Genomic DNA, 19,684 nt, shown 5'->3' with positions numbered 1-19,684 from the left:
TATCAATTGTGCCGAAAGGACTTCAAAACATCATCTAACGCATCTAACTTAGCGGGTATGGAACCATAAAAATGTTTATAGCTGCCTCGTTATATTAAAACTATCGATGATATGTGATATTAAAACTATCGATGATACTATTACAAACTTACTTTATTTAACATCAATGGCAGGAACCCCTTCGCCAACCATATAATAATAATTGTACCTTACAAAAGATAAGTGAACAAAACAAAGTGAAAGTGGAATGAAATTATTCTTGTTCATTATATTATTAAATAAACTAACATATATAAAGGAAATAGTTAGTCATGTCTAGAGTAAGTGCATATCCAGGGCAAGTGAATAAATGGAAATTTGTTTTGTTAAGGGAGAATCAATTTCAGGTAAATTGAAGTAAATATATCATTATCATATTTACTTTATATATGTTTATTGAACAAAGTTTTTGTTTACTTCATAACATGAAAATGAAAATATTTTATTATTAAAGTATCAATAAACAACATACTTACTTATCTAACTTATTATTCTATTTTCATATTACTCCTTCGAGGCTACACCTTGTCTATGAGTTCCTCCAACCTGTAAGGACTTAAATTTTCTACCCTGACAATTAAGGCTGATTATCGTTAATCAAACATGATCCCCCTCAGTCAAGGTCTATAGATGAAAAAAGGAAAACACCGTTAATGGCTAATTAAGGAAACTCCCCTTCCCTACCCTTGGTAATGATAATGAAGATGAAGGGCGTTGATGAAAACCCTTTGAGCATAGAGTCCGAGTCATTGAAGGCCCTTTGATGGCGTTTGATTGCCTCCTCATCAAAGGCTATCTCCTTATCGCCCCGCCAATCTTAATCATAACTAACTCACCATCAAAGCCCCATCTATCCCTTTCACAGTCTCTTTACCCTCTCATGGTTTACTTAAGTGTTTTTTTCACAGCTTTTCTGCACCAAACTGGATTTCCTTATCTCATTGTTGTTAGTGAATTTAATGATGAAGGTACCTCGGAACCTGAGGATAAGTCCGAAAATAAAATAATATCGCGAGGCTGAAACCCAGAAATAGATAATAACCTTCCATTCCGATTTTTCAATTTATAATCTAAATTTACCAATAACGAATTAAATAAAACTGAACCAGAGTTTATTATGGCCGACCTAATAATAGGTAATAAAAGAGGAAAGTATGTTGTTTACAATATTCCTTCTCATAGAAAAAATGGTTAAAATTTTAGCTTTAAATTTCAGCTTAAAGTTTTATGGTATTAGCAGTAAGAATAAATTAAATTTGCGAAAAACAGTTTTTTTTTTTTAGATCAAAATCTCACCTTTAATATATGTTTCAAATTTTTGTCATATAATTTTGTAAAAGAAACATCATTAAATTAATATTATCTTATACCGCCTTTGTTCTCCATGTATTAATGTTTTAAATGGCAATTGGATACAGTCGATTTTTTTTATAAAAGATTTTCGATTGTATTAAATAAAAAATTACAAACAAACGAAAATCGCTTCTGATAAAATTGACCAAAATATGTTTCTAAGGAAAGATCAATTTCCATCCGTTTTTAGCGTCTTTTGGAACCATTAAATACGAAGTTTCATAGAAATCAAAAATTAGAAATTTTCTGGGCTTGATATTGGCGGATTATTTTTCTTCCGATGGCCCACATTTACGAAATGAATTCATAACTCCTCCCAATTTTTCCCAATTTGCCAACTCCTAAGGCGCATTGGCAAGAACCCTCGGACACACGTCTAATTTTTTTCGATCTAGGGTCACCAAAAAACTTTTAAGTCTCCTTGCTAGTCCTGTGTCAATGGTTTCTGTTCTTCTTCAGCTGTGTTTAAAATAATTGGAATTTTCCTGATTCTATTACGTAAACAGAACGTTTTTTTTAAGGAGGAATAGGACATTCAATATTTTTACACCATGATTTCTTTGAAATAATTACCTTAAAATTATGCTTATTTATATACGTTCCATATAGAATTTAATTAATCTGTTAATCATCACGATTTAATCAAAATGTATGAAATTCGACCATTTGTTTTGTCTTTTTGAGTAAGGGACTGAGTACTGTTTTAATACCACTGTTGCGAATAAACATTAATTTTTGCCTGGAATAACAAGGGAGGCCTTTTGTTCTAAGATCTAGCGTAAGCCCTTTGGTGCCAACCGGGCCGAAACATTTTAAATGGCCCTTTTCTTCTATTTCACTCCGGCAAAAATAAAAATGAGGAAGAACAAGAAAAAAAAATTAGGGAACCGGCTAATTTGTTGCATGTTCTTATACACGCCGGCGATAGATTTGAAATGTTTCATGGTTTTATAAAAAAACAAAGCATAACAAAACGAAACGAAACAAAACATAGAGAGAGATAAAGCTAAAACTAAACAAAAGGTAGAACAATAGATTTTGACCGAGATAGAGGGAGAGGATTGCGGTTAATTGTTTGCCTTTGCTCGGGAGACAAAGAGAGCGACTAATCCCCAGAGCCGGGTTATCCCCAGCGAAGTAGGCGGCCATTGTTGTAAGGAACAATGGCCCCCTCCTCTCCCCCTCCCCCCGCCGGCTGGGGCTTTTAATTAAAATTCCATAATCCCAGTGGCGGCTAATTAGCCACTCCCTCTCATCCCATTGATCCCATTGTCCAATGGGTGGGGCCGTTTTAATACTGCGCACACACACCCGTCTCTTCGCCAATAGGATTGATTCAATTAGCCAAGCCACGCCCACCTCCTCGTCCCCAGCCGCCCTTCGTTCCGGGGTTGCTCCATCTTCTCCAATAGATCGCTTTTATAAACCTCTTATTATTATTATTTGTGTCATCTAATGTAGTATTGCATTGTACAGTAGACAAAGATGTGTCTTCGATGTCAGATAAGACGGACGAGTCGAACATTTTTTTAATATTTTACGTATCTGAAAAATTCTTTTTCGATTAAAAACCTACATAAATTTCACGTAGCTGAACTAATTATACCAATGACTATTTCAGTAAAAAGGTGAAAATGGTCTCGTTGCAGTAAGATGGAGAAGTCTCCTATAAAATATAATGTTTTAATCTTGCTGAACGTATGAAACAGAAGAACAGAATATATAATAGGAAATTGCAAAAATGAGAGAAATTGAAAATTGGATGATGAGAATAGGATTTTGAAAGGTTAAATAGTATTTGGAAGATGATTGTGGCTAGAAGAAGGATACAAGAATACAAGAAGAAAACTCTTTATTAGTAACCTACGTTTCACTCCACTTTGCTGGGCTTCATCGGAAACATAGAAACATTTTATGCTACTTTCTGGACTGAGTCCTGATAAAGCCCTTTAAAGTGGGGCAAAACGTCGGTTACTAATAAAGAGTTTACCCTGCTATTGCTGAATGCTCCCACATTTATTTAAAATACATTGGCAACAGTGCTTTATGCAATACATTCATAAATTTGTAGAGAATGGTTACTTTTCGAAACAGGGCTAACAAATTCTTGTTCTTTTAATATATATGTACATGTACTTAATATAGATTTAAAAATGGCGCGCTCATGAATCGGTTTATTTTAACTTTTCAATATCTAATATTGAGGGTTTCTTTGCATATTTTCAAAGATAGTATCGATTTAAAAAACGCGTCCTGGCTTATCGACTTATTGTTTTTATGAGGATTTTAAAAAGTTAGGATTCTTTAATACGTTTTCGAAGGGTAATTAGTTAAAAATGCTACCGACTTGAAGATATTTAATTAAATTCATGAAAATTTATATTTACTTATATACTACAGAGGTTTTATATATACTACGTTTTTGAAAATATATTAATACATCTTAATATCATAGAAACCTTTTATGTTTATTATTAAAAAATTGATATACCAAGGCACTATTTTAAAATGAACAGCATTTTTATTTCGAACATCCCCGGATTTAAATAACCCTAATATTTTGGACTTTAATCAATGTTCTAAAATACGTTTCCAACAGAACACTACACCATAACCTTCATATCCCTTATATCCACTAAATTTACAAAATTCCATACTTACGGTCCATCGGGTAACTGTGCTGCGCTGGGATCTGGAAGAACCTTACTTAGAGTGAGCTCGGGGATCCTCTAGTCGTACATATTAGTTACGATCAGTTTTTATTTTAAACTCAAAATTTGATTTTACTTATTAATTTAATTTTTATTCTATAAGCATATATTTGGAATCTGTTTTCCTTATCCTTATCATATATTTTATGATTTTAGTATAAATGTGCTTAATAACAGTGTATGCTGATAATGTTATGCTGGACTTTTGTAATAAACTTCAGAGTCTTTAAAGTAAATAGTTATCCATTGAGCATATTTATAAATTTTTAAAATCTCCGGGGCTTCAACAATATGTAATACAAAAAAAAAATCCTAATACATAATAATTCTGATTTTAAAGAACTGTTATGAGTAATTAATACGTCGGTTTGATTTCAAATTTCGTAAATTAAAAACTTATAAAGACCGTTTTTGGCGTCGCAGGGAGCGGTATAAAGTAACCATTTGCAAGGAACTGACCAGTAAGTGGTGCTATTGAAGTTATGGCAGGGAGGGACAGTGTAGAAGTGCCGATACAGGTGCAACGAAAGAGAGGTAACTTGGAAGATATAGTCTCGGATAAGTAGGGTGGAAAAGGTATCCAAAATTCAAAATAACCTTAAAGTTTTTCCGCCGAGCACGTAGTATTCGCCTGTACCACTTATGAGGCACTAAGAGCCAAGAAGATGAGGGCGACAGTACTATATGTTCTAGCGGAGAGCGATCTCCTTGAGCTGACGAAGAAAGAAAACTATTCGCACTACAAGACCTTCGTGTATGGGTGGAAGGAAATTGTGGGCTCTACTTATTTCTTCCTGGGTAGGAGAGAAGAAGCTACACCAGCAAGGCCTTTGTAGAAGAGCAAGATATATTTTGTATGCACAGCTAGGAGCTATGTAAATGTCAATTGTCATAATTGTTAATTGTCATGAATCACAAAGGTGTACCCACTGTTGCGAACACCCGTATTGCCTAACAGGCAGGGTAGGGTGATAATTAAATAATAATAATACGTCGGTTTTTGTGATAATTTGGTTAGTTCAAAGTTGGTCTATATACATTGAAGTAATCTCTTAAGGATTAAAAGATGAGGAAATATTCACTCTTTTGTTCTGAGACAGCTTTACCGGATTCGACACTTAACAACTTTAAGTTTATGAATCTTTCAAACATTCAATTGAAGGGTGATAATTACTTCAAATGAAGACGTAGCCCATAGCAGGTTTGTCTACGATTTAGAACGCAGTCCAACAATTCCAACAAGCAACTATTTGAATGCCATAATTCAATATGATGATCAATCAATTAAGACGCTTCTAGCTTTGTGAAATCGCCATTAAACTGCCCCTGAGGTTTGAAGGATGCTCCAAATAGTGTGATGTTTCCACCTCACCTCGACCCTTTATGACGGAGATTTCTAATATTTGAGGTATAAAAAAAAAAATCCTAGGAATAAGGATAAGTAAGAATCTTGCACTCCAATTAATTCGAGGTGATATGTTTCTATATATTGGAGTATCTGTCAAATCTGAAAATATACATAAAAATTATTCTTAAACTTGTTTACTGCGTTAGAAAAATAAATTGATCGCTGGTTCATGAGTGGTCAAATTAAATGTAATACAATTTTTTATTTTCATGTGGCATTAACAATTATCTTTATTTGTCGAATGATTTTTCATTAGAATAATTTTTGTCCATCCAATGATTCAAACAATTATCTAAACTGACTGATATCTTTATTTGTTATTTGCGGATAGCATATGATATTGATATCTTTATTCGGCACATAAAATAGTAGTTTATTTTATCCATAATCTGTTTATTTTATGAACAATAACTAAAAAACTCTTTTTTCTTTCTTTCTCACCCTCCTTTTATTGAAGCACTGAAGCTAATATAATATATACACTATGCATTAAAAACATATGTACACGATAGAACTGAGATCCTTTTATTCCCTGAAGGGTATTTAAAAATTTTGAGTAGGACGAAATTAAAATCTAAATAGTTAAAAAAGCTCTTTTTTCCCCGAACACTTCATTAAGAAGTAATACAATTATTAGTTCATACATACAATTTAATATGTATATTAGTTCTTCATCTCACTTGGATTGCCTAGTGGCATTGTAAGGTGTTGTTTGCAGAGTCTAACCAAGTTAGTATAGTCGAGCTGTAGCCTATGGCTAACGCCATTGAATTAATGAAGCTCCTACAAGTTCGCAACATATAATAGGACCATTCAAGGCATATACACTAGCTCGCAGCATAATGTTTACAAGAGTGGACTGTCTTGAAGAAAGGATGATCTACTCCGATGAGTTAGAAGAAGATATTTCTGGATGTAACAGTAGCGTGAAGTTATAGACGCCGCTCTAACTTTATGAAGTTAGTGGGCCGATAATTGTAAGCGGATTGTATTTTTCACACAATTAGCAGTCGAAATGTACCAAAATTAAAATAGTTTCATTGAAACTTAATGGAAGCAGGTAAGTTCTGATTGTGGATTGTAATAATCACAATTAAAATTTCCAAACTACCACTAAATTAACTAAGAAGGGAATCTAGTATTGCATTGTAGTAATCACAACTAACAATAAATTCCCAAACAAGCATACTACGCAAAGACTTTGAAGATGAATAACTAATACCAGCTGATTTTGAAGCACAGATCTTAAGCACGTTGCTAAGGTACCACCCTGAAAATTCTAGACTCTGTACAGAATGCGGGGTTCAGAATAGTCTTCCAATCCAGCCCTATCAATAGTCTATATGTCCAAGCTGACGAGCCTCCGCTTGACCTACAAAGACAACTTGCTTTGTTAAAATCATTTCAGCTATAAACCATCCCATGAATGAGTTGTTTCCAAATAGACAGCATCCAAACCAACAACAAATCGACTTAACAAAGAGAACACCGTTTACAGGCAGGGTTTCCACTTTACTTCTCTGTTTAAACATAGAAATACCTACATTGCAAGAGACTGTATTTCCATCATCCTATCCTTGGGGACTTCCCTGCCCTAAACTTTGTCTTTCCCTTTCAAGGTTAACTAAAAATAACACTCCGCCATATCGGTACAAATATGAATTTCTTAGACAGCAAGACAAATTAGGTGACGCCGACTTCATTTATACTGACGGCTCTAAAAATTCCTTAGGTGTTGGGGCCTCGATTGTGTGCAATGACCACAGTGACAGAAGTCTTAAATTATAAGTATATTCCTTGTTATTTCGGAAATTAGGGTAATAATGACCCATACGTGGCTGGTGCTTTAAATAATTTAAAAAAAAAAAGGCAAATTTGCTAGGCGACGCTTCATAAACCCCTCACAGACACCATGATTCTTACACTTAAATACATATTATGTATAAAATATAAAATAAATATTTATCTTTTCTACAGTAAAGGAAAGTTCTAAAGAAAATTATACTAATAGAATATGTGAAATTAAATTAAATACTAGTACTATTTACAAATTAATTATTAAACTTGGCATTACCAATAATTATCAGAAACTTTGCATCAATTTCAATGCTAGTGGGTAAATTTGGTTCATGCACAGGTAGATACGAAAGAAAAAATCATATTAGAAACATTTCTATTTGTACTCATTTACTTCTAACCACCTTATGTTATATTTATATTAGAATTAATAATAATATAACCTATTAATAGACCAAATACAGTATTACTCATTAGTACACCATTCTTATGTTCTTTTGAGAAGAAATCAGTTACTAAAATGTTAATTTGAAAATAACAATTGATTAATAATTTTTATACATTATTAAACTTGAATAGTTACACTGGGGTTCGGTGCCAAAACAAAAAATACAAATAACAAATATAAAATGAAATATTTTTATTTTTAGCATTTTCAATTATTTGGATGATGGATGGTGCAATGATTTATAGACCAAAATTATACAATTTTAAAATTATTTCCCAAAATACTACTAATAATTTAATTAATAAAACACAACTGAAATACAAATCTAAGATTATCCACTACATCCTAGGATGTATCTGAGGATTTGCCACAGAAATAAAAGTCGAACCCCCAGCCCGTATACGAACCGGGGCCGCTGTAGTCAGGAGCCAGTCAAAAAACTGGCGCTTGAGCCCGCTCTGTCACGAACGATCCTAATTTGTTAATGTGTTATATTCACCCTTTAAATACAAATATTTATTAAAAACGAATACATCAGTATTCAAATGTCTGAATATGAATACATTTGTACTCATTAAGGTGTATATGAATACATTCTGAAGAAGGAATATATTTATGAGTCAGGTACCATCATTATAGAACCTCAGTATGCTAGATTCTATAGATTTTATAGTCTCGGAAGACTTCAGGGTTTGTAAGACCTAAGTGTACCTGATCATCATTTTTATTTTTGTCAGCAACTTAAGGTTTTGTTTGGGGCTGAGTGTATAAACACAATTACTAGTTATAAAATGCAGATGAATATTTATTCCTTGAAACATCCTCGAGAATAATAAAAATAAATTGGTCCATACTTATAAATTTACTATAGCAACAGGGTAATAATACATACATTAAAGGTACAAAAAAATTAAACTAAGTTTTTTTTAATTGCGAAAACATAATAAAATATTATTCCTAAATCAATTAAAATCATACTAAGACCTATTTTTACAAATAAAAATAAAACATTCACTTCATCAATATTTATTCGGAAAATGGAAACCAACTTTCAAAGAACTAAACTGAAAAAGCGGTAGCATTGTAGAGAAAGGTTTCTTAAAAACATGGAAAAAATTTAAAATCAATGGCATTATAGTTTCCTTTTAGAAAATAACAAAATAAACTCAATTCGTATCATGGGACATAAAATGAATACTTGTTAATAATTGGTAGTTTTTTTGAGTTGAAGAGAACCTAATGGCGGTCGGGTATAGTCATTCTCAATAAACTCAAAGTTTCATTTTACAGGTAAACAAAATGGCGATCAGGCGCACACAACTTCTACAATGTACTTAATTTCTTAAGCTGAAGAAAAACAAACTAGCAGCCGGTCAAACTCAGTCACTATAAACTGGGTACTTGACCCTTCAATAGGTTGGTTAAGATTGAGTTAACGAAATGGCGGCATATAGACAAATGTGCTGGACCACCAAATATATTTCGAATCAAGAACAATCGCCTCTTTAAGGTGGTTATCTTCAATATATTCATATTCATCTCATTGTATACGAAAACACTCATATTCAAAGCATCTAATAAAAATATATCGTATTCACAAAAGAAATGGGTTACAGAAGACAATTTATCTGGATACATTGTAAATAAATGTGAACATTTACTACGAGGCCAGGTAACATAGGATTCGTAAGCTAATTAAATCAAAAGGTCGAAAAAGGTTTAATTAAAGATGCTTTTGAGACTGGAATTTCCGATTTTGTCAGATAAATAGTAATTAAGAAATTCATCCCACGAAGCGTCAGTGATAAAATCTAAATTGAGTGTGTTATGTAAGGTCTAAAAATCCAAAGGGCGATTTAAAATAAAAATATAGAATATAGATATAAAAATATATAAAAGTTGCAAGCCTACCTTCTACGCCATAACCCCTGATGAAGACCAGAAACTCAGGTCGAAACGTCGGCATAAAATAAATAAATATGATTTTGTTTATTTATGTTGTTCTTTGCTGACCGCACCAACCATTACAACTTCTCCAATCATTAATCTACGGTCAACTATCTACACCTCATTAAAATAAAAATAGTCGTGATTGGGACTGCAATCCCTTATCCATTTGACACAAAACCTCGTATATTTTAATATATAAAGGAGGAACATTTTTCTAGAAATGCAACGTTTAGGAATTATTCGTTAAAAACTAAAAAATGTCGTTTTTTCGCCTCCCCTATCATAAAGCAAAAGCAGAAAATAGGTGGAAAATTCAATTCTTTTTACATGCAAATGAAGTGATTAAAATCATTTCGGGCTTTATGGCATTTAATTAAACTAAGGCGCTTTTTAAGTATTTGTTGCCTGGGCTACATCTTGTTTTGAGAAATTTGTGCATTAACGGAGATAGTTTTACGAAAATCCGGTGTTAAATATTCCTGTGTTTGAGGGACTTATACCATCTTCAATAAATCCTAAGATTGGAAAATAATTAATTATAAAAGTAGTTAAGATAACACATCTATAATACATTGCTATTAGATGTACTGAACATTGTCTGAGGTAACCCCTAGACTGAACAGTGCTACCTCAACCACCGCACAAACTAAATGGACCTTCCCTTTCTTGAGAGTATTGGAAAGGATTGGTGGATAGGTCGGCCCTTGAGGTAGAAATAAAACGGAACAAGGATTGATCCTTTGAGGCTGGGCTATTGACAGGTCAACCTCAAAGGACCCTCTTCGCTTCCTCCCCCACTTCCTATCGCTCTACCGCTTTAACGTTTCATTCCTTACTTCTTCCTTCCAGATCAACAGGTCCATGTCAACTGTCCCGTTTTATTGATACAGTTATTTAAATGTAACAACTGGGTCCAATTTAGGGTAATGTTGCGAAGAAATGAGAAACGGAGATCGAGTGAGACGGATCAATGGCATATTTTCTAGGGAACATGAACAATAGCGACCAAATAATAGTTTAATATATTTATGGATATTATAAGCCCACTTTTTTAACTTTTCAAAAGTTCTGTTAATTTTCATCGTGTTTCACAGTCACAATTTTTTTCACCTCGTAATACAATGGTAGTTGACAAGTTTAGTTGAAGTAGACTCGATGCAAGGGTATTGATTTAATAGGAATAAGCCTGCAAGTTTCCAACAAACCAAAAATTAAGACTAAAACAGCACAGGGTCGAGAAGGAAAGGGGTGGTCCAACTCACCCGGATAGAAGGACAAAAAATAATCGGAAGATATAAACCAGGTATTTTGCCAGTTAATACCAGAATCTAATTATGGCAATGATGACACTGCAAGAAGATGATTGGAAATTAGAAGAATGATATGAAAATGTGTATTTTACAATAAGAGAAAAAAAAGACTGAATCAAGTATGTGATTTTTCTAACGCATGAAGACAATTTTGATTAATGCGAGACATGATGAACAAAAGCTAAAAATGGTAACGTTTAGAAAAAAAAAAAATATTAACTTTTAGTGAACTTATAACCAAAGGCTAGTCACTTTTTTCAACATTTTAAAAGATAATTTCAATATAATCTTAATTTATTTTTAAAATATTTTCATGCCAAGGTAATGTAATACTTTAATTTAAGAAAAAAAGGATTAAACAGTATTCAATAATAAAGGTTCATCTATTCAAATTCTCCATAAATTCAAAGTATTTCAAATAATACAGTACTATTGAAGTATATTCTAGAAACTATAAGTTAGAGGATTAAGGTGTTCAATTAAAGAGCAAATTAAGAGTTATGAGGTTTGGAAAAATATGCTCCACCTATTTCATCTTGCACATTGCTCTTCATCACTTACAAATTACATTGGGGTTGTTTTATCAGAATTTTACAAGTCAAGAAAGTTTACTTATAGAAATACACTAGAAAAAGAGATATTAGGTAAAAAAAACAAAAACAATAATTTCCATTTATATTCCAATCTCAAAGAGGCATCTGATAAACTGATAGGATATTAGTAAAATAAAATTTAGAATTAAAATAAAGGAATAAGTAAAACTCATTGAAATTTCTTTATTCAATTAAAAATATATAAAGTAGCAGAAATGCAACAGGAACAAAAAAAATTCAAAATATAATTACTAACAAAATATTAGCTCAGAATAATTTAAAAACATCAAAGCTAATAATTTTTCAAATAATTCGGCATATTATAATTAATATTACTAATTAATTAAATAATACTAAGATGAAATAAATAAACATTACGATACATATTTATCTGTGACTTAATCAAGTTACTTTTCCGTTATGTATCATCTATTTCATTTTCTTATTCTTCATTCGTTTAACTTCATGTAATACTTAAATAACTGATCATAGTGACTTAACTAATGATCTTGTTAAGAAAATAAAAAAAAATATATAAACGCGTCAGATGATAATAAGGACATATGAATGAAAAAAAAATAATAATAAAAGTATGTAATCGGTTTTATATTTAATTTATGTATGAAAATAAAAGAAGTATCGTCCATTATTTTTAAAAATATATTATTTAAACACTAAAATAAAGGTTAAACTGGTCACAAGCTACTTAAGGTGATAATTAACGGAAAAGTATATTATTTAAGTTACAAAAGTTTAGACAATAAATAAATGAAAATATAATAAGAAAAAATAAAAAAGTAATACTGCAAATTCAGATCCAATGAATCAAAGAGAGGTGTTTCAATCAATATAAAAATCATAGCACACAAATAAATTTCTAAGCAAACAGATCTCACTTTTAACTAACACATAAATTATAATCTAATCACATAAAGTTGTATAAATTATCATTCCATAACTCAACCAATGCCTTTTCATAACTCCATATTGAATACAATCTGTAGACAATTTTCCGAAACATCACAATTAAACTTTTGAACAAATACTACAATACAAAATAATTAAAGCTCTAGGATCAAAAGATAATTTAAACACAATAAATAATAAATTTTATAAAATAGAATGACTTATTTGGTATAAAATGCAAAAATAATACTTCGTCTCAAAATATTAAATAATTCATTACAAAAATGCAGAAAAGTTTATGAAAAATAATTTTTAAAAAATACAAACATTAGGGGTATATTGAAACTGAAAACAGATAATAGTTCAAAAGATAATTTAGTTTTAAATCATTGAAGGTTTGGTAAAAAAAAAAAAATCTATACATACAATGATTATTAAATTTTGATAAAAAACCTAACCCACTTTATAAACTAAAAAAAATAGGAACTTATTCCGAATCCTTTCCTTTACTTAATTGATATAAATTTCATAACAAACGTACATAAAAAGATTTAAGAAATATCTTAATACTTTTAATATTTATTCGTATTATTAGTCTTGAAAAACCGAAAAAGTAATTTAAAAATTTATTTTTAAATTATTGGACTCTTCTCACAGCCTCAACGAATAAAAAATACTGAATGAAAAAATACCGTACATATAAAATATATATATTTTTTTAATTTAACAAATCCCAGAAAAATGTGTCGTAGTTTTGATAAAATAGACCTACTTTTATTTCATGGAAACTTGACGAAAATTATGGACAGAAAAAAGACAAACTATTCTTATACAACCTTAAACGATTTTGTTGTTTTATTGAACTAATAACGGAATTTTTTGTTTCGAATGTAAAAGTAGCCAATGTAAATTTAACCAAAATAATTTATAGTATTTTTACTCTGTTTTATAGCAGGAATAAATTTGTTTGGTTATGTAAGAAAGGTTTAATGAATTTTTCGCACCTGAGACCAGCAGCAAGGCCCACCCTAGTTTTCAGAGAAAGTTAAAAATTTATGGAAGAAACAAAACAATACCTTTATCGACTAAACCCTGTTCGTTTTCCACCGCTTCAACACATAGCCATCTCTCAACTATACGTACATTTACTACTCAACAGCAAATGACACTAATGTGTATCAACATTACTTTAAAATACATTATCCTAATTAAGTACACATTAACTAAAACACCAATAAAGCTATAATAAACGAATCAAATTAAATATAATTAAAATACTCAAAATGAGCAAAAATTGGATAAAATGTCTAATTCAATATATACAATAATTTGAATTATTAAAATAAAAAGTAAAAACCAAAAAGGAACAATATTATCTATTAGCAATATTAAATGAATGTAATTATACTGAGATGTAATTGCCACGAGGAGTGTAGAGGATCTGGCCGGAGAGGAGCCTCCTTCGTAGTTCAGATAGGAGCATCCGCTTCTCCTTCTTGATCTTCTTCAGGATGCCCTTATTCTCCTGAGCCCTTCTCGACAAGTATGGCAGTACTTCGTCCACCGGGCCGTAAGGGATATACTTGTACACTGAGTAGCCGGCTTGTCCAAGTGGGAACGTAATGTAGTCGCACATTCCCAACAGCTGACCGAAGCAGATGATCTTCTCTTCCGGAGTTATTCCACAGTCCTTCATCTTCTGGATGGCGTACCTCACGGTGTCCTCGTTGTGAGAGGCCACCATGATAGCGATCCTTTTCTGTAGGCCTTTCTCCCGTAGATCTGTGATCCTCCTCAAGCACTCGGCCAGCGTTTCCTGATACATCTCCGAAGTCGCTTCGTAGGTGGGGTTGATCGGGTCGGGATATCCGAGAGCCGCAGCCCTGGCTCTCTCCTGTTCCATGTAAGCCCCTCTTACCAACTTGCACCCGAAGTAGAAGTTCTGCCTTTTTGCTTGTTCCAGGTCGGTGGAGACTTCCTTCAGTGCATCCTTCAGGTAACACTGGTAGGTGTTGAAAACGATGGCCTTGTTGGTATTGTACTTTCTCATCATTTCGAGCGTAATCCGGGATATAGCAGGCTGGAAGTAGGTCTGTTCGGCATCTATCATTACGCGTACGTCCAAATCCCTGGCTGTCTTGATGAGGGTGTTAAGCCGCCTCACCATGTTCCTGAACATCTCCTCCTCTCTGGATGAGAGCTGGGATATAAGCCGAACCATCCTCCCTTCCTTGAGGCTGGGAACACGGAAGGTGTCGCTCAGCTGGAAGTTTTCATCAACTATGCCGCTCCAAGGAAAGAGGTGAATGACTCCTTCGCTGTCCTTGACGACCTTCGCAAGAAACTTCTTAGTATCCTTGATCCCGGCCTGTTCCAGTCTCTTCTCCAAGTCAGCAGCGTTCAATTTCTGACCAATGACATTTCCCTGACCCCCGATGACCTCGCTGACAAATTTTCTCGCCCTCATTATGACTTCCGAGAGCTGCAAGAGTAGTTGAGGTCTTCCTAAAGCCGTGAGTTTTATTGCAGTTATTCCAGTGCCGTAGGTGGCACCCGCGGCCGCATGGAGAGACTCTTGAAATATTTCGACATTCCTCTCGCAAGATGCCTCGTTGAGATAGAAATAAGTCCTAGCACTCTGTACTTTATATCTTCTATCTGCGAAGGTTTTAGTGACGTTATACTGTGGCATTTCTCCTCCGATTGACCTGGCTTCACTGACAGCTTCCGACGATTTGATCTCGGAGACGCTGGACTCGACCTCTCTCTTTTCGGCTTCTTCTTGACTGATGTCTTCTTCTACAGAATAATCTAAGATTGGCTTCACACCAAAACTCCTAAGTCTTGTAAGGGTGGGGACTATTCTGCTCTGGTCTTCGCCTGCCACGAAGTGCCCATAAAAAGTGGCTTTCATTAGCTGTCTGAAAAGTCTTTCTCCAAGTATTGCTTTAGCTAGCTTCATAAGTTCCATATTGCGTTCCACGACGTAGTTGGAAGAGCACAAAGTGTAGACGATGTAGGCTCTCACTACCTCCCATGTTGTTTTACTCCTGAAGGCAGCCTCAGGATCGTTGAAGGAAGTGTCTAAGGGATCCCTCCTGGGAGGCCTATCGTATAGGTCTGATATTTCCGTGGATGTACTTCTCCAACGAGACTGGTTCTGGTGCGGGAATGAAGAAAACGAACTGTTAATATAAAAGGCATTCAAGTTGAAAATGTTCCGAGGAAGTTTTCTGATAGAGTACAACAATGCCATTCCTTTAGTTCCTGGGTCGTATAACTCACTTGATCTGCTGTTTGAAATAAACTCAACAACACTTAACGAATTGGATGGCTATGAAGAACCTGCAAGTCAGCAATTTCAAAGATATTAAAATATTATGTTTAACCAAATTAGAATAGATTCAAGTGAAAATCATCCTTACCTCACTAATTTCTGTTTTCAAATGGTATCAAAGCTCAACTCTCCGATTCTGAAAATGAAGAAAAAAAAGTTCAAGAAACATTTCGTCATATCCAACAAGTAATTATTATCAAGCACTAAGCTATAGATTAACAATTACAAAAAATAAAAAAACGTATTGCGAAAAAAGATTTAATAACAAATATGTCCCAGCAAGATTAACATAACAAACATATAACCTTCCAATGACTTAATTGATAACGAGTATTGATAGCTAAAATATAGATGAATAACCTCCTCACATTCCCACCCATACAATAGCAAAAGTATAAAAAAACAAACAACGATATTTGTTTTGTATCAATATTATAGTTTATAAACATTTATTTAAAGTTTAATGGTCGTCCCTCTAATCGTGCTGAGGTGTAAAGGGTATCAGCGGTGCAAGCTGTATCCAAACCTTAATGAAACTCAACCTCATTATTTTTTAATAGTCCTTCATATATTCTCATCTGGTGAAATGAAAAAAATGCAACCATGTCAAACAAGCTTCTCATTCAATCACTCAATGAATCATTCATTCAAAGATTTTTTCTGAATTTTTAAAAAAATTATGTCGTTCATTTCTTCAGACGAAGTATCAAAGTTTAAGCGATATTTACACAACACAATTCTATCATTTAATTATTAGTTCATTTTTATATTCAATCTTTCTTCACGGACAAAATTATTCAAATGTATAAGAAACATATGTATGTACTTAAATAAATCTATGTAAAATCGGGTAAATAAATATATGTAAAACTAGATGCTATATGTGAGAATTCATATATAATTGTGAAAATATATATATAGAGAGAGAGAGGAAGGTGCTATTAAGATAAGAGGAGACATCTGGACCGCATGTGTGCTGGAAGCCGGAGTTGATAAAAGCTCTTGCTGACAAAAGGAGAGACTCAGCGATGATTAGGAAAAACATTAGACCCCTCGGGGATGATTGTGGACCAGGAGGGAGGGAGGAGGGAGAGGGGAAGGGGGTACAAGACTAACCTCGTGGGTGAAATTATTTTAGCCACAATGGAGGGGGGAGCGGATATTACAATACACCGCATCCGGAAATGGCATCTCTAATTCATAGCTACGTCATTAGACTGAAGCTTTTTGTCACTAGCGCCCTTTTCATTTCCTTACCACCGCCAGCCCGGTCGGGTTTTCCCTTATTTTTTTTTTTTCATTTTTTTTCTTTCCTTCTGTATTAAAATATTTCTGCCTTGTTTAGGACTCCTTATTACTGGGAACTCTTGATGTTACCCTATTGTTAACGTTTTTCTCCTCTTGCCTTCCCTTCCTCTGTCCATTTACTAGATCCTCTCAGTGTCCCTTTCCGATTCCAGTTATATTCTCCCTCTTTCTCAGTGAGCGTCCTTTAGGGACTCTTCAATTTCGTAATGTCATTCATACCCTGGAAATTAAAAAGAGACTCAACGGCGACTACTGCAACTTCCTCTTGAATACTTCTTCCCTGACAGCAGTAGAAAAATAATTAAACCGATATAGTTATTTAGATTAATTAATGCTATACACTGGTGTAATATTTGAGTCTATTATATCGAATCATGGGCTTTCATCCAAAAGTCCCAGAATATTGTTAAAGTCAAATCTTGATCCGGATCTGCTAAGACTTCCGTTTAGGACTTCTCCAAATGTAAACCAAAAGTTACCTTATTTAGTACCAAGCCATTTTGGTGACTTTATATATAAAAAAAAATAATTAAAACAAGCTCCAACAATGGAAATAACTCTTATCATAATAGAGGATTGTCAGAGATGTCAATAAAAAATTATGTAACTTGGTATAGTAGTCTGGTGTCTTCAACTAGACGGCTCTTGGTAAATGTATTAGGTCCCCTGTAACTGTAAATGTCCCCAAAGATAAAGCATTTGCAAGTGTAAATATCAAGAAAGTGTAGTCATGTATTTTCAGATGAGTCTTGAGTTTCCAAAGGAACTCGACTACTACATTAAGTTTTATAGACATTACTAACAATCCATTAATAAGATAAGGTAATTTCCATAGTATATTTTTTTTTGTTTTTAAATTAAATAATTTTTAATTTTAATGCATTTGGTTTTTCACGTATTGGCACTTTATAAAGTAATCAATTAATTTTGACCAAAATTTTGATGTATAAGCATCGGGCATCGATACTTTCGTTAAAGTATAATATCAAAAGGAATATTTATTGCAACGTCTCCAATAATACCTTATAGTTCAGAAGTGTAAAAAGTGTGTAGTAAGGTTAGGAAAGTTACTTTATATTTTTAGAGAGGTTTTAAGGAACTACCAGAAGAATGAAAAATTCATTCTTACCTATAAATTAACATAATAATGATTTAATTTAATTCATCATTCTTCTGGCAGTTCCCTGAAAACACTCTCCAAGATAGTGAACACTTTACAAAAACATGTCTACGGATGTTATTGTATATTTCTGTTGCGCACTCACAGACACACACACACATATATATATTAAAAAAATGTGAATACAAATGAAAACGTTAATTCGATAAGTTGTAGAGACCTGAAAAAAGACTCTCTCCTAAAAATTCATTCATTATTCATGCGGGATTTCATTGCTTCCTTCTCAAATTACCTTCACTAAGGATAATTGGGAATTTTCCACAGTCATAGTCGGAATATCTGGTCCTCTATTCATACCAAGAGTTTTTTTGTTCTTCAGTATTCAGTTTACAGGTTCCAGAGAAGGTAAACTGCAGTATAGCAAGTAAATGTTTTCATAACATAAAGAAAGCCAGTTAATGTTTAATTTAATAACAATTATGTGTATTGACTAGTAGTCAATGTGTTTCTATTTTGTTAAAAATCGTTATCCTGTTCCAAAAAAAGTTCATTTTTTTTACCTGAGGTCATTCATTGCGTTGTAATTCATATGGATGTCAAAAATATTTAGTACCCTGATAAGTAAATGGAGTTAAGATAAATTGCATATAATATTAATAATCTAGTGGGAGCGCGTATCACACACACAACTTTCACTTTCCACCATACTTATGTCCGCAACAGCAATCTACACGGTGGGCTCGAGTTGAAATTATAGTTATTATTGGATAAAACGAAAATTGCGATAATTTCAATCGAATCACGGACAAACTTAGTGAGGTGATCAATTCCTACCTGCTACAGGTCCAATTCCAGTCAACGATCCTGAAGATTCAATTGGCGAGATAGAATTGGGGAAGAAGGATGGCTTGCGCAGGAAAACTTCTAACCTTTGGCGAAGACCATAATACAGAGAGGACAGGAGAGAAAGGGTGAGAAATGAAGATAACAGACCGAGACAATCGAAACATAGAGGTAACAGTCAGCTAGAATACCGCAATTGATGCCTTGTAAATTTGGTCTTCTTTGAAACCCGGTGAGGACCAGGTAGTGGTGATACTGCTGCTTCTATATTTTCTGTAATCATTAGTCCTGAAGTCCTGGTTTGGTACAATGGCCAACACTGTTTAATATTTAAGATTCCTTGCAGTTCCAAAAAAAAAAAAAGATCCGAACTACATTTCTTAGAGAGAAAAAAGTGATTTTTCATCGAATCATCCATGTAATATTACAAAAAAAATCAAACATTCACATTTCGTTAAGCTTTATACTTCATAATGGACTATCTATAAGTAAAAATTTACGTAATAAGTGATTACGATGCTCTACTGGAAAATATTACTTCAGCTAATATTCAGCTATCTG

General features: G+C 33.2%; 1 protein-coding gene across 3 annotated transcripts in view; it reads right to left on the bottom strand.

Moving 5' to 3' along the window:
• Positions 1 to 13,876: 13,876 nt before the first annotated feature.
• LOC106677674 (proline dehydrogenase 1, mitochondrial) overlaps positions 13,877 to 19,684 on the bottom strand; it is a 57,714-nt gene continuing 51,906 nt past the window's right edge. For all 3 annotated transcript variants that reach the window (XM_014415733.3, XM_014415734.2, XM_014415735.2), the window contains exons 2-3: positions 15,941 to 15,988; positions 13,877 to 15,860 (exon numbers count right to left, since the gene is read on the bottom strand). In XM_014415733.3, coding sequence (XP_014271219.1) covers positions 13,918 to 15,771 — 1,854 coding nt within the window. In that variant the 5' untranslated portion in view covers positions 15,772 to 15,860; positions 15,941 to 15,988 and the 3' untranslated portion in view covers positions 13,877 to 13,917. The remainder of the gene's footprint in view (positions 15,861 to 15,940; positions 15,989 to 19,684) is intronic.

Source organism: Halyomorpha halys, unplaced genomic scaffold (assembly GCF_000696795.3).
Source record: "Halyomorpha halys isolate HHAL.00 unplaced genomic scaffold, Hhal_1.1 Scaffold106.1, whole genome shotgun sequence".
NCBI classification, from domain to species: domain Eukaryota; kingdom Metazoa; phylum Arthropoda; class Insecta; order Hemiptera; family Pentatomidae; genus Halyomorpha; species Halyomorpha halys.
The sequence above is the reverse complement of the archived record's forward strand: the minus strand, read 5'-3'. Positions and strand labels throughout refer to the sequence as shown.